Source organism: Protomyctophum parallelum, assembly GCF_964188405.1.
Source record: "Protomyctophum parallelum genome assembly, chromosome: 9".
In the NCBI taxonomy this organism is placed as follows: domain Eukaryota; kingdom Metazoa; phylum Chordata; class Actinopteri; order Myctophiformes; family Myctophidae; genus Protomyctophum; species Protomyctophum parallelum.
Genome location: NC_139706.1, coordinates 43,470,860 through 43,483,359, shown reverse-complemented (window position 1 = coordinate 43,483,359; position 12,500 = coordinate 43,470,860). Strand labels below are relative to the sequence as shown.

Below are 12,500 nucleotides of genomic sequence, written 5' to 3'. Positions count from 1 at the left end.
GCATTGGATGGGATTGCCTGGGCTTTGAGGGGGAGATGCTTTGAAGTGCAAATGCCTTATAGATGAATCAGATAATAATAATGTAATGTATTAATGTAATGTCAGCTCAGTGGGGCTGCATGGTGCGTGTGTGTGTGTGTGTGTGTGTGTGTGTGTGTGTGTGTGTGTGTGTGTGTGTGTGTGTGCACATGCATGTAGTATTAGTATTACTCTACTTGTGAGGGCCACATTTCCCCAGTAGTATTTGAGAAGTAGACAGAAGTAGAGAAATGGTATATTTTAGTGCAAATCCGCCACAGAGGAGAAGCGCTGTGGCGGCCTCCGTACTTGCCTGGGAGGTATGTTTCCTGCCACGTAATTATCCCTTAATGACTTGAGCCTAATACCCAGACGGAGCAAATTGTGTTTGAACCGTTTAGACTTGCAAGCGACTCATTAAAGTGTGTGTGTGTGTGTGTGCGTGTGCGTGTGTGTGTGCGTGCGTGTGCGCGTGTGTGTGTGCGTGTGTGTGCGCGTGTGTGTGCGGGTGCACGCGCGCATGAACCATCACAAGTTGGCTTGCAGTGCATTTTGGAGAGCCATGGCTACCGGCATATTCCCAGTGCTACAGTTACAAATGACACTTCTCCCCCTTCAGGGGTGATTATTTTTCTAATGAAATCTTTCTTATAAAAACTTGTTTGAAAATAATTGAACACAATATGCCTGCTTCACAATGCAGTGTGAGAGTGCTTTTGATGAGTTGATTCCCTTGAGCTATATACCGTTTAATCTCTAGAACAATGTGAAATCACTGTCCATGTATTTCAACAGGCTGCTCACTAGCCCTCCACTTGAAGCAAATCATACCCAATTAAAGATTGAAACAGCAGGCTGAGCCTGTGCGCTGCTTTACTGTGCATTGCACATGCGTGCATATATACTTGAGTGTGTGTGCACGGACGCTGCGTCTCTCCATATGTCTGTGTGTGCATCGTGTGTGCACCCCACTTCTGTGTAGTGTGTGTTCATAGTACAGATGCAATGCTGGCCAATGTGCATGCGTGTCTTTTTTAGTGGCGTGTGTGTGGCGGTGGTGCTGTAGCCTAGTCAGTGTTGTAATCCAGGGGTTCTCAACGATTTTAGCTGGGACCACCAGAGATGCTTTGGCCATGTCTCGCGACCCCCGCCCCGCCCCGCCCCGCCCCCCCCTCCCCACCCCCAATACAAATTGGCCGCTACAATAACCTTAATAATAGCGAAAATACATCATAAATAAATACTGAAATCATTAAGGAAAGTTTATGCATGTACTGTGTGTAATATGTAAACTCTTAATTTCCATTTTAAAGCCATTCATTGAAATATTTTGGACCCCCCCCCCCCCTAAATAATTTGGCGACCCCCCCGGGGGGGGGTCACGACCCACAGGTTGAGAATCCCTGTTGTAATCAACTGCAGGTGCTCATGCTACATGGAGACACATGCACACAGTTTCACTGACGTTACTGATAAAAAAGGTACCTCACAACTTTTAGAAGTTTCAGGTTCTGGAAGGATCTGCCTTAGGGCCGATTCATACTCCTATTTTAGAGCCGAATAAAAGTCGGTTTGGCGCTGTAAAGCCTACAATTTGACGTCATTTGAGGTTCGGGGGGGCGGGTACCGTCCTAAAGTCGGCTCTTCGGTGCTACTGAAAATTTCTGACGAGCCGAAATCATTTCGGCACTACAGCGCCGAAACAGCGGTAAAATAGGAGTATGAATCGGCCCTTACCCTTCAGTAGACCTGTGTCATACCAAATGAGAATGTACTCTGTATAATTATGTATAACAACCTCCCCAGAGCCCTAAGGTTCATGGGATGGATGGGGCACATTGGGGCGGGGTCACGAAAATCCCCAAATCAATAGTTATCTTCTTCTTGGGAGCATGAAGGTCACAGTGAATCTTTTTTGTTTTTCCCACTGCAGGAGATATTCGCTCATTTGACAATTAAATGTTTGACCCGACGGTGGTGCTAGAGAACAGGTCACGGTGTCACCAAAATAACCCATTCTGACCTGAGATCAGATTCATACGAGGTTTCCGCCGGACACACACTGGTCTGATGAACCCATTCTGACCTGAGATCAGATTCTAAAAATGTCAGTCGCTCTTCGATTTTTCAAAAATAGCAGACCTACAAGCTCGTATCGCGCCACTCGGTGGCGCGATATGAGCTTGTAGATCTGCTATTTTTAAATAGCTAAAGCATAACTAGCCGCGGTGAAGAGCAAACCACCGCCACCGCTCCAGCCCTTCTCTCTGTTTTTACTCACCACCGCTCAACGTTATTTCAGCTCCGGTGGTCAGCTCACCACTGGAGCGGTGGTCACCTCACCACCGAAAATCCAGACTATGAATAGGCCTTTAGTCTTCCTGCTAGCTGACTGTCTCTGTTGTTCTGATGTCAGTGTTAACATTTCCTCCACCTCCCCGGCCTCCTCCCTGTGGCAATATTTCTGTAATGGGTGATTCTGCGATCATAAACGTGATGTGTGGATTGTACTATATGTGGTATCTATAGTTCTGTTATGGGTATCTCTGATTATAATGTGTTTTATGGATTGTATTGTGATCAGTATCTATGTGGTATGTGGATGCATTGAAAGTTATGTTGTTGTTATGTTGTTGTGTGTGTGTGTGTGTGTGTGTGTGTGTGTGTGTGTGTGTGTGTGTGTGTGTGTGTGTGTGTGTGTGTGTGTGTGAGTGTGTGTGTGTGTGCGTGCGTGTAACAGACATGTTTACAGTGATGTTTATAGCTATGCGTTGATGTGCGTAGGTGTACAGCGGTAGCCTAGTAGCAATCTAAGTACAGCGGAGGTATAAGTTAAGTGTGTTCTTGCATTGGATTGGATCAATCTAAGTACAGCGGAGGTATAAGTTAAGTGTGTTCTTGCATTGGATTGGATCAATCTAAGTACAGCGGAGGTATAAGTTAAGTGTGTTCTTGCATTGGATGGGATTGCCTGGGCTTTGAGGGGGAGATGCTTTGAAGTGCAAATGCCTTATAGATGAATCAGATAATAATAATGTAATGTATTAATGTAATGTCAGCTCAGTGGGGCTGCATGGTGCGTGTGTGTGTGTGTGTGTGTGTGTGTGTGTGTGTGTGTGTGTGTGTGTGTGTGTGTGTGCACATGCATGTAGTATTAGTATTACTCTACTTGTGAGGGCCACATTTCCCCAGTAGTATTTGAGAAGTAGACAGAAGTAGAGAAATGGTATATTTTAGTGCAAATCCGCCACAGAGGAGAAGCGCTGTGGCGGCCTCCGTACTTGCCTGGGAGGTATGTTTCCTGCCACGTAATTATCCCTTAATGACTTGAGCCTAATACCCAGACGGAGCAAATTGTGTTTGAACCGTTTAGACTTGCAAGCGACTCATTAAAGTGTGTGTGTGTGTGTGTGCGTGTGCGTGTGTGTGTGCGTGCGTGTGCGCGTGTGTGTGTGCGTGTGTGTGCGCGTGTGTGTGCGGGTGCACGCGCGCATGAACCATCACAAGTTGGCTTGCAGTGCATTTTGGAGAGCCATGGCTACCGGCATATTCCCAGTGCTACAGTTACAAATGACACTTCTCCCCCTTCAGGGGTGATTATTTTTCTAATGAAAAACTTGTTTGAAAATAATTGAACACAATATGCCTGCTTCACAATGCAGTGTGAGAGTGCTTTTGATGAGTTGATTCCCTTGAGCTATATACCGTTTAATCTCTAGAACAATGTGAAATCACTGTCCATGTATTTCAACAGGCTGCTCACTAGCCCTCCACTTGAAGCAAATCATACCCAATTAAAGATTGAAACAGCAGGCTGAGCCTGTGCGCTGCTTTACTGTGCATTGCACATGCGTGCATATATACTTGAGTGTGTGTGCACGGACGCTGCGTCTCTCCATATGTCTGTGTGTGCATCGTGTGTGCACCCCACTTCTGTGTAGTGTGTGTTCATAGTACAGATGCAATGCTGGCCAATGTGCATGCGTGTCTTTTTTAGTGGCGTGTGTGTGGCGGTGGTGCTGTAGCCTAGTCAGTGTTGTAATCCAGGGGTTCTCAACGATTTTAGCTGGGACCACCAGAGATGCTTTGGCCATGTCTCGCGACCCCCGCCCCGCCCCGCCCCGCCCCCCCCTCCCCACCCCCAATACAAATTGGCCGCTACAATAACCTTAATAATAGCGAAAATACATCATAAATAAATACTGAAATCATTAAGGAAAGTTTATGCATGTACTGTGTGTAATATGTAAACTCTTAATTTCCATTTTAAAGCCATTCATTGAAATATTTTGGACCCCCCCCCCCCTAAATAATTTGGCGACCCCCCCGGGGGGGGGTCACGACCCACAGGTTGAGAATCCCTGTTGTAATCAACTGCAGGTGCTCATGCTACATGGAGACACATGCACACAGTTTCACTGACGTTACTGATAAAAAAGGTACCTCACAACTTTTAGAAGTTTCAGGTTCTGGAAGGATCTGCCTTAGGGCCGATTCATACTCCTATTTTAGAGCCGAATAAAAGTCGGTTTGGCGCTGTAAAGCCTACAATTTGACGTCATTTGAGGTTCGGGGGGGCGGGTACCGTCCTAAAGTCGGCTCTTCGGTGCTACTGAAAATTTCTGACGAGCCGAAATCATTTCGGCACTACAGCGCCGAAACAGCGGTAAAATAGGAGTATGAATCGGCCCTTACCCTTCAGTAGACCTGTGTCATACCAAATGAGAATGTACTCTGTATAATTATGTATAACAACCTCCCCAGAGCCCTAAGGTTCATGGGATGGATGGGGCACATTGGGGCGGGGTCACGAAAATCCCCAAATCAATAGTTATCTTCTTCTTGGGAGCATGAAGGTCACAGTGAATCTTTTTTGTTTTTCCCACTGCAGGAGATATTCGCTCATTTGACAATTAAATGTTTGACCCGACGGTGGTGCTAGAGAACAGGTCACGGTGTCACCAAAATAACCCATTCTGACCTGAGATCAGATTCATACGAGGTTTCCGCCGGACACACACTGGTCTGATGAACCCATTCTGACCTGAGATCAGATTCTAAAAATGTCAGTCGCTCTTCGATTTTTCAAAAATAGCAGACCTACAAGCTCGTATCGCGCCACTCGGTGGCGCGATATGAGCTTGTAGATCTGCTATTTTTAAATAGCTAAAGCATAACATGATGCTGACATCAAAATGGGTTCCCGGTCAGAATGGGATAAACAAGCTTCTGTCTCTTGGGGGCAAAGGATGTGCACACGCAGCAAACTGTATGTACGGCAATCCCCTGATTACTTTGCAATAGACAAACAGATGAACAAACGATGAACCCTCCTGGGTGGAGGTAATGACATCGCCACTAACCATAAGTCTATTATTTAATTGCCTTTCTTGCCAAGCAGATAATGAGTGAGTCTGCAATCAGAATCAAACTCACTCCAAATCTTCTGCCGTAGTCTGAAAACATCAGTGGAACAGACTCCATAGCACTTGCCATAGCACTTGCCCTAGCCTCAACGACCATACAGGCGTGTGCAAAGGTTCAATTTATTTAATCATTATAGATATTCCACTGTTAGACGGATATTAGGTTCTTAGCTTGCGTATGATTCTTGATGATTTATTTAATGTATATTGATGTATTACAATCTTAATTGCTTTAAAATCTCTCTGGATTAAGAGCATCTGCTGAATGGCTAAATTGTAATTGTAAATTGATCCAGATTACATTAATAGTCATGGGATATTGTGACTTGACCTCTATAGGGCCTGACTCACACCTTCACAACAGATTGATGTATAGCTGATGCATGAGACTTGTTTACTGATGCAAGCTCGCAATTAATTTCCAATGGGAGTCACATGGTTTGACACAACCTTTTTGTTGTATGAGGGGAAGGGGGGCAGTCGAAACACAGCCGAAAGCCGTACAACACAAATGTTGTGTCAAACCATGTGACTTCCATTGGAAATGCATTGGGGCGGCCATGACACTTACCCTTTGTTTACATCTAGCATGGATCAATGTTGTATGCTAGATCGAAAGGTGTGAGTGAAGCCAAAATGTGAGTACTTTTTCCACCACTGATAAACATAAATATCTCGCCCCGCCCTAATGACGTCTCGACCAGTGTTCTTCACAGCCATCATAAATATATGGAGCTAAAATTTCCAACTAGTATTCAGTCAGATAACTCACAAATAGATTGAACAAATATTATTATAGAATGAGAATAATAAGTGTGCATAATATTATATAATATTTTATCTTGGCATTCGGCTCTGCTACATTTCTGAGTGGTGCAGCCACTCCAATGAACAGCAATGTGAGTGTGTCCTTATGTCTATTTTAGTTAGATACATAAACAACCCTATATACTGTATACACCCTGTACTGTATATCTAGCAGAAATAGCAGAGCCCACTGGTGGTGCTGGGGCCTGGGGGTGGCGGTGGGAGAAAACAGCTCATAACGACAACCAGGAACGCAACAGAAATAAGGCAGCCTTGCCCAATTGGTCAGCTGATTGCCACGACAGCGTATGACGTGTGGGACTTGCATAGCACGGAATGAGCCCCTCAAGTATTATCTGACTGAACTAACTCTGCAAGCTACATATCATTTATTCTGTATGAATCTCGGATTTCCGTTGTGCCAGCCCTGAGCGATCAATATCAGATGGGGCGGCAGTGGCTCAGGGGAGAGTGGCCACTTGGGAACTATAGAAGGTTCACCAGTTCGACCCCGGGCTCCGCCAGCTGAGTTAGTGTGTGAGCAAACTGAACACCTAATTGCTCCCGATGAGCAGGTTGGTGCCTTGCATGGTTTCCTTCGCCATCTGTGTATGAATGTGTACGTGAATGGGTATAATGCACAATGTCTGTAAAGCGCCATGGATAAAGGCGCTATATAAATGCACCATTTACCATGAATGTGGGTTCATTTATTAATTTATTAAACACAATACATTTCTATATGGCATGATATTTGGTATTGGAGCCAGGATTTTCTGATTCAGCATAATTATACGTCCTTGTAGCAGCTACAGTACAACTACGATTCTGAGCCCTGTGACCTTTAGTAGAACTAATTACGATGCGTCTAACGTACTTCTCACCATGATATCATGTTTAACCCATTCTGACCGGGCACCCATTTTGGTGTCAGCATCATGTTATGCTTTAGCTATTTTTTGAAAAATCGAAGAACGACTGACATTTTTAGAATCTGATCTCAGGTCAGAATGGGTTAATGAAAGCATAACCTTCTCCATTTAGAATATTGTCTCGACTGCCATTACCTCATCATCACAGTTTACTCGTCCAGTAAATTCTCCCATAGCTTTGTTTGATTGGCTCTGTAGGCGGATTTGAACCAGAAACACAAACAGTGTGAAATGTGAAGGTGTCATAATTGGAAATAATGTGCTGGAGGATGATATAACCCATTCTGACCTGAGATCAGATTCATACGAGGTTTCCGCCGGACACACACTGGTCTGATGAACCAATTCTGACCTGAGATCAGATTCTAAAAATGTCAGTCGCTCTTTGATTTTTCAAAAATAGCAGACCTACAAGCTCGTATCGCGCCACTCGGTGGCGCGATATGAGCTTGTAGATCTGCTATTTTTCAATAGCTAAAGCATAACATGATGCTGACACCAAAATGGGTGCCCGGTCAGAATGGGATAAAACCCTGTCATGAATCATGCCCCCCCCCCCTCTCTCTCTGTTGAGCGTGCTTGGAAGGCACAACAGGACCAGTTTGTTGCCAAGGATCCTTATTATAATGTGACTTTGGGCTTGTTTTCCTGACAAGTTGGTAGTAAATATGCTGTTTATCTCCCAGTGTGCAGGAGGAAGAATGCTCAGGATTATTATTGTGGTAGATTTAATTTATATAATCCTTGATTTCTGTCTTTTGTAAACAATAATAGCAGTTTTCCTCAAAACTGCACCTACAGTCCACTGATTATAGAGCGATTTTCAGAAAACCGTTAGGATGCAGCCAGGAGACATTTGTAGAATCGACCTCATGTCTTAATGGGTTCAGCAAGGTATTGAGTAAAATAATATATCAAAAATGGTGTTTAAGTACGGTCAAGAAATCTTACCACAAATCCTCTCTCTCTCTCTCTCTCTCTCTCTCTCTCTCTCTCTCTCTCATATATCAGTACACGTCCGCTCTAACCTATGATGGCGTTCTGGTGATGGCTGAGGCATTCCGGAACCTTCGCCGCCAGAAGATTGATATCAGTCGCCGTGGGAACGCGGGCGACTGCCTGGCCAATCCGGCTGCTCCCTGGAACCAAGGCATAGATATGGAGCGCACACTCAAACAGGTAAGACGCATGGATGCGTGCATACGCGCATGGACACACATGCACGCACGCAAACAACGAGATCGAGGACAGGTTGAAATTTAAAGTAGCAAACGTTTTGGTCCTAAGACCTTCATCAGTGCTATATGGCTATGGCTGATATAGTACTTTTAATTGCACTTTGAGCACAGTGCACTTTATGAGCATGTTAAAATAAAAGTTATTTTTTCTTAAGTCTCGGTAAGGAGTTTTCCTTCATGTTTTTTTCTGTCAAGTTTCCTCTAAGTTTTTGAGACCACCCAGTTTGAAGAAAAGGACGAAGAAAGGCGCAACAGTTTTCTCAGTGCTAATCATGAATTGCACAGGGTGGATATGACAAATAAGAAGATTGTGTGCACATCTTATGCCAGTATTTAGGCCATGGGGTGCTGGACATCAAGGCGAGGGTCAAGGAGAGGATACAAATATCCTCACTGTTTTATAGCTTCATCATTTGCCTGATGAAGAGCTAAAAGGTCTTGGCTTGCCAGCTTCTCTTATGGTCTTGTAATGTGCACTAAAAAAACATTGATTCTATTTATTCTTCCCCCACCTGTTCCTGCACACCTTTTTTCCTTCATCTTAATTCTTCTGTTATTATGATTCCAGGTGCGCATTCAGGGCCTGACAGGAAACATCCAGTTTGATCACTACGGGCGACGGGTGAACTACACCATGGATGTGTTTGAACTGAAGAGCAACGGGCCACGCAAGGTAGCCTGACGCCACACACAGCCACATGCACGCACGCACGCACGCACGCTCACACACACACACACACACACACACACACACACACACACACACACACACACACACACACACACCCTCACACACACACACCCTCACACACACACACACACACACACACACACACACACACACACACACACACACACACACACACACACTGTAGTTAAGGTTATATTCAGAGTAGACTGAGTGTCAGCCCAAAAGATATGATATGGTTTGTATCACTGACACTGGGTCTGACAACGGGTCAGCCATTCTAACTATTTGAATAAGTGGATAATTTGAACTGTGCCTGAAGTCTGAGCAAAGCTGTTTGCAGTGAATCTCATTAGAAAGCTCCCCTGTCCCCAGCAGATTATCAGTGCTGCTGTAATATAAAAGACTGAAATGCTTTTTAGCAGTGATTCCCAACATGTGGTTCCTCAAATCATTGGCAAAAGCTTCAAAACACTAACATTTGATATATTTATTGATGATAATATAACATTGATATGATGTTTGAAATCTGTACAATCAACATAAAGTATACTAAAGTATACGACATGATGTTAATCATGTGTGTTGGCAGAGTTACTTAAACTGCACCGATTCCAGCGTAAGAACTGCAGATCAACACAAACAGTAGCACCTAGCCCCTTTCGGGACCCTACATAAAGCTTTTCTGAAATTTTGTTTTATGTTGGGTCCCTGGTCATGACTATATTTTCGTATGGGGATTCCGGAACGCGGAAGTAAACATGCTCTCTAAGATAGAATCTGCTGCGTGTGACGGCATTTTTTTGCTTGAGTTATTCTGAATTCGGGAACTTTAAGTACCTATACATCCCGCTGCGAATATCTCCTGTGGCGCGGAAGCCGTTAAGTATTTTTAATCTTTGTTTGACCGATTTGGTCGCTTTATTTCTTCTTGTTTGTTTACCGTTTATTGTACCGCCTCCCGGTGTGCGGTTGGCTTGTGCGGCTACGTCCCTGCCTCTGATCTGCTCTGTCATAGCTATAGCGCCATAGCTAGCCAGATAGGCGGTACAATGACGTGTCAATAAACAAGGAAGGAAGAGAAGAATCAAAGCGACCAAATCGGTCAAACAAAGATTAAAAATACTTAACGGCTTCCACGCCACAGGAGATAATCGCAGCGGCATGTATGGGTACTTATACTTCACATATTCAGAAACGCTCACACGAACAAATGTAATGTAATGTCGTCAAAGAGCGCAGACAGGCGCTAAACATGTTGTTTATGTTTTATGAATGGCCGCGTACCAGGTGGCATGGTAGTGATGCAACAGGACCCAATGCACTGGGTCGAACAAATGTCAGAAACTTCAGTAGCATTGGGTTCTGCTTGGAGGGCTAAGTAGCACCGGCAGGGGAATAAATAAATATCAATTTGGAGACGTGACTTGCTTCACACAGCTCATCCGAGCGTGGCCCACTCATTGTGAGGCTTCTTATTTAGAATTAGATCACACCCAAATCATCTGTTCAATAATACATGCCCATTCACAGGTGTCAGTGTTTAATCAATCAATCAATCATCAAATCAAACAGCATAAATAAACAATACATTCAACATTAAGGCCTGGGCTACACGTATATTGATATTTTTCCAAAAGCACATTTATTTGTGCATTTGGGCCTTTCAGCCACATGCAAACACGCCACTCAAACGGAGGTTGTTGGAAACGGATAAATAAGTGAAGATTTTCCAAAATATCCGGATCAGTGGATCTGTGTAGTCATGCGAAACGGAGCTTTTGAGAAATGATGACGTCAACGCTCATTCTTTTTACTAGAATTAGGTGAGAAATGCAGCTTGCACCTGCATGGAAACTACACGGATATCTATCCGATTGTTCATGTTTTTATATCACTGTTAAATATAATATCTCCTACAATTGAAACGTGGTACTGCAGTGATTTTCTCCTGTGTTCAACGCTATTTTTATATGCGTTTCTGCGTTTGTGTGTGGACACAGATATCTTTGTCATATGGCAGGACGAAAATATCCGTTTTGCAAAAGCTCCATATAGGTAAAGCCAGGCCTAAGTTTTACAATTCAGGGCATCATTCAACAATGTGTTAATCAAAATCTGATTCGATTTGATTAATCATTAAAATAAATATGATCATGGAATTCACTAATTGAGCGCTTTCGAGATGTTCAAGTAGGCCCTGATCTAGTTGAAAACAACAGGTTTATATGGAATATGTTTCAAAGCTTTATTAGTGCAGTACGTAAATGCAGGGGCTTTCTGGAGTGAGGTTATTGCAGTACACCGTATAATGATGCTTCCATTTGATAGGGATGTATCGTCGCTTGTTAATGAAAGACAAGCCTAGCCTGCGTCTCCGACGTTTTGAGTGTTCCTTGGACAGCAGTGTACTGTACGTTTAATGAAAGATTCAGCTGCCAGATCAGAGCATCTCTCAACACAATCGATACAGTTCCAAAGGGAAATCTGCTCGACTGAAGTAGCTCTGTTGTTGTGATGCTTATTTTGTTTTGTTTCCTCGTTCTGTGTGTCTGTCTGTCTGTCTGTCTGTCTGTCAACATATTGTGAAAATAACAGATCTACAAGGCATTGTGAGCTTATAGATCGGCTATTTTCACATATTTGTTGACAATTTGGCCAATGTTTGAGCAGTATTTATAGACTAGTACAGTTTGTTGATTACTTTTCACACCGTAATGATCTTTTTCTTTTCTTTCTTTTTGACGTATTAAAAGGGTCTTAGAAGTCCTTAAAGGGCCGCTGACACGCCCCGAAATTAATATGGGTGGTACAGCACATCACGTGGTCTGACTGAAAACTGTTTGAAACTGTTTGAAACAGGGCTACGGCGCGCCGCGCTAGCAACAAGTGGCTGCTAGCTCAGGCTAGCGTTTTTGACGGTACATTTAGGTCATATTGGCTATAAATGTGAAAATCTTTGTTACAATGACATTGAGTTGACGTGTTTTTTGTTTTAGGGTAACTGTAGCATAATCGCAATTTCGCACTCTAGTCCCATAACCCCCGGCCATCTCTCTCTGTCTCTCCCGCCCTGTCTGCCCTCAGCCACGGGCTAAGTTCAGCCTGCTTGCGGAGCCCTTATCACAGGTTGAGTAGCGGCACTGCACCGGGCTAAAATGCATATCCGTCTTCAAATAGCTTATGTACCACAACATTGTTCAAGTGAACTGTGTGTTTATGCTTGTTCATTGTAATAATCAATATAGCTATGATGATTTATCGCCGCGTCGCTCCGCATGACAAAATGTAGTCTAGCCCCTCTCACCGCCGGGGCACTGAGCCTCTTCTGGTCAGTGGTCATGCAGGCTACACACACGGGGGACGTATAGCCTCTCTGGTCCCCGCATAT

At 44.0% G+C, this 12,500-nt stretch overlaps 1 protein-coding gene across 4 annotated transcripts in view; it reads left to right on the top strand.

The window, feature by feature from the left end:
• The window catches only part of gria4a (glutamate receptor, ionotropic, AMPA 4a), a 193,328-nt gene that overhangs the window by 105,429 nt on the left and 75,399 nt on the right, over positions 1-12,500 (top strand). For all 4 annotated transcript variants that reach the window (XM_083773980.1, XM_083773981.1, XM_083773978.1 and 1 more), the window contains exons 8-9: positions 8,195-8,362; positions 8,990-9,094. In XM_083773980.1, the coding sequence (XP_083630106.1) occupies positions 8,195-8,362; positions 8,990-9,094 (273 nt within the window). The remainder of the gene's footprint in view (positions 1-8,194; positions 8,363-8,989; positions 9,095-12,500) is intronic.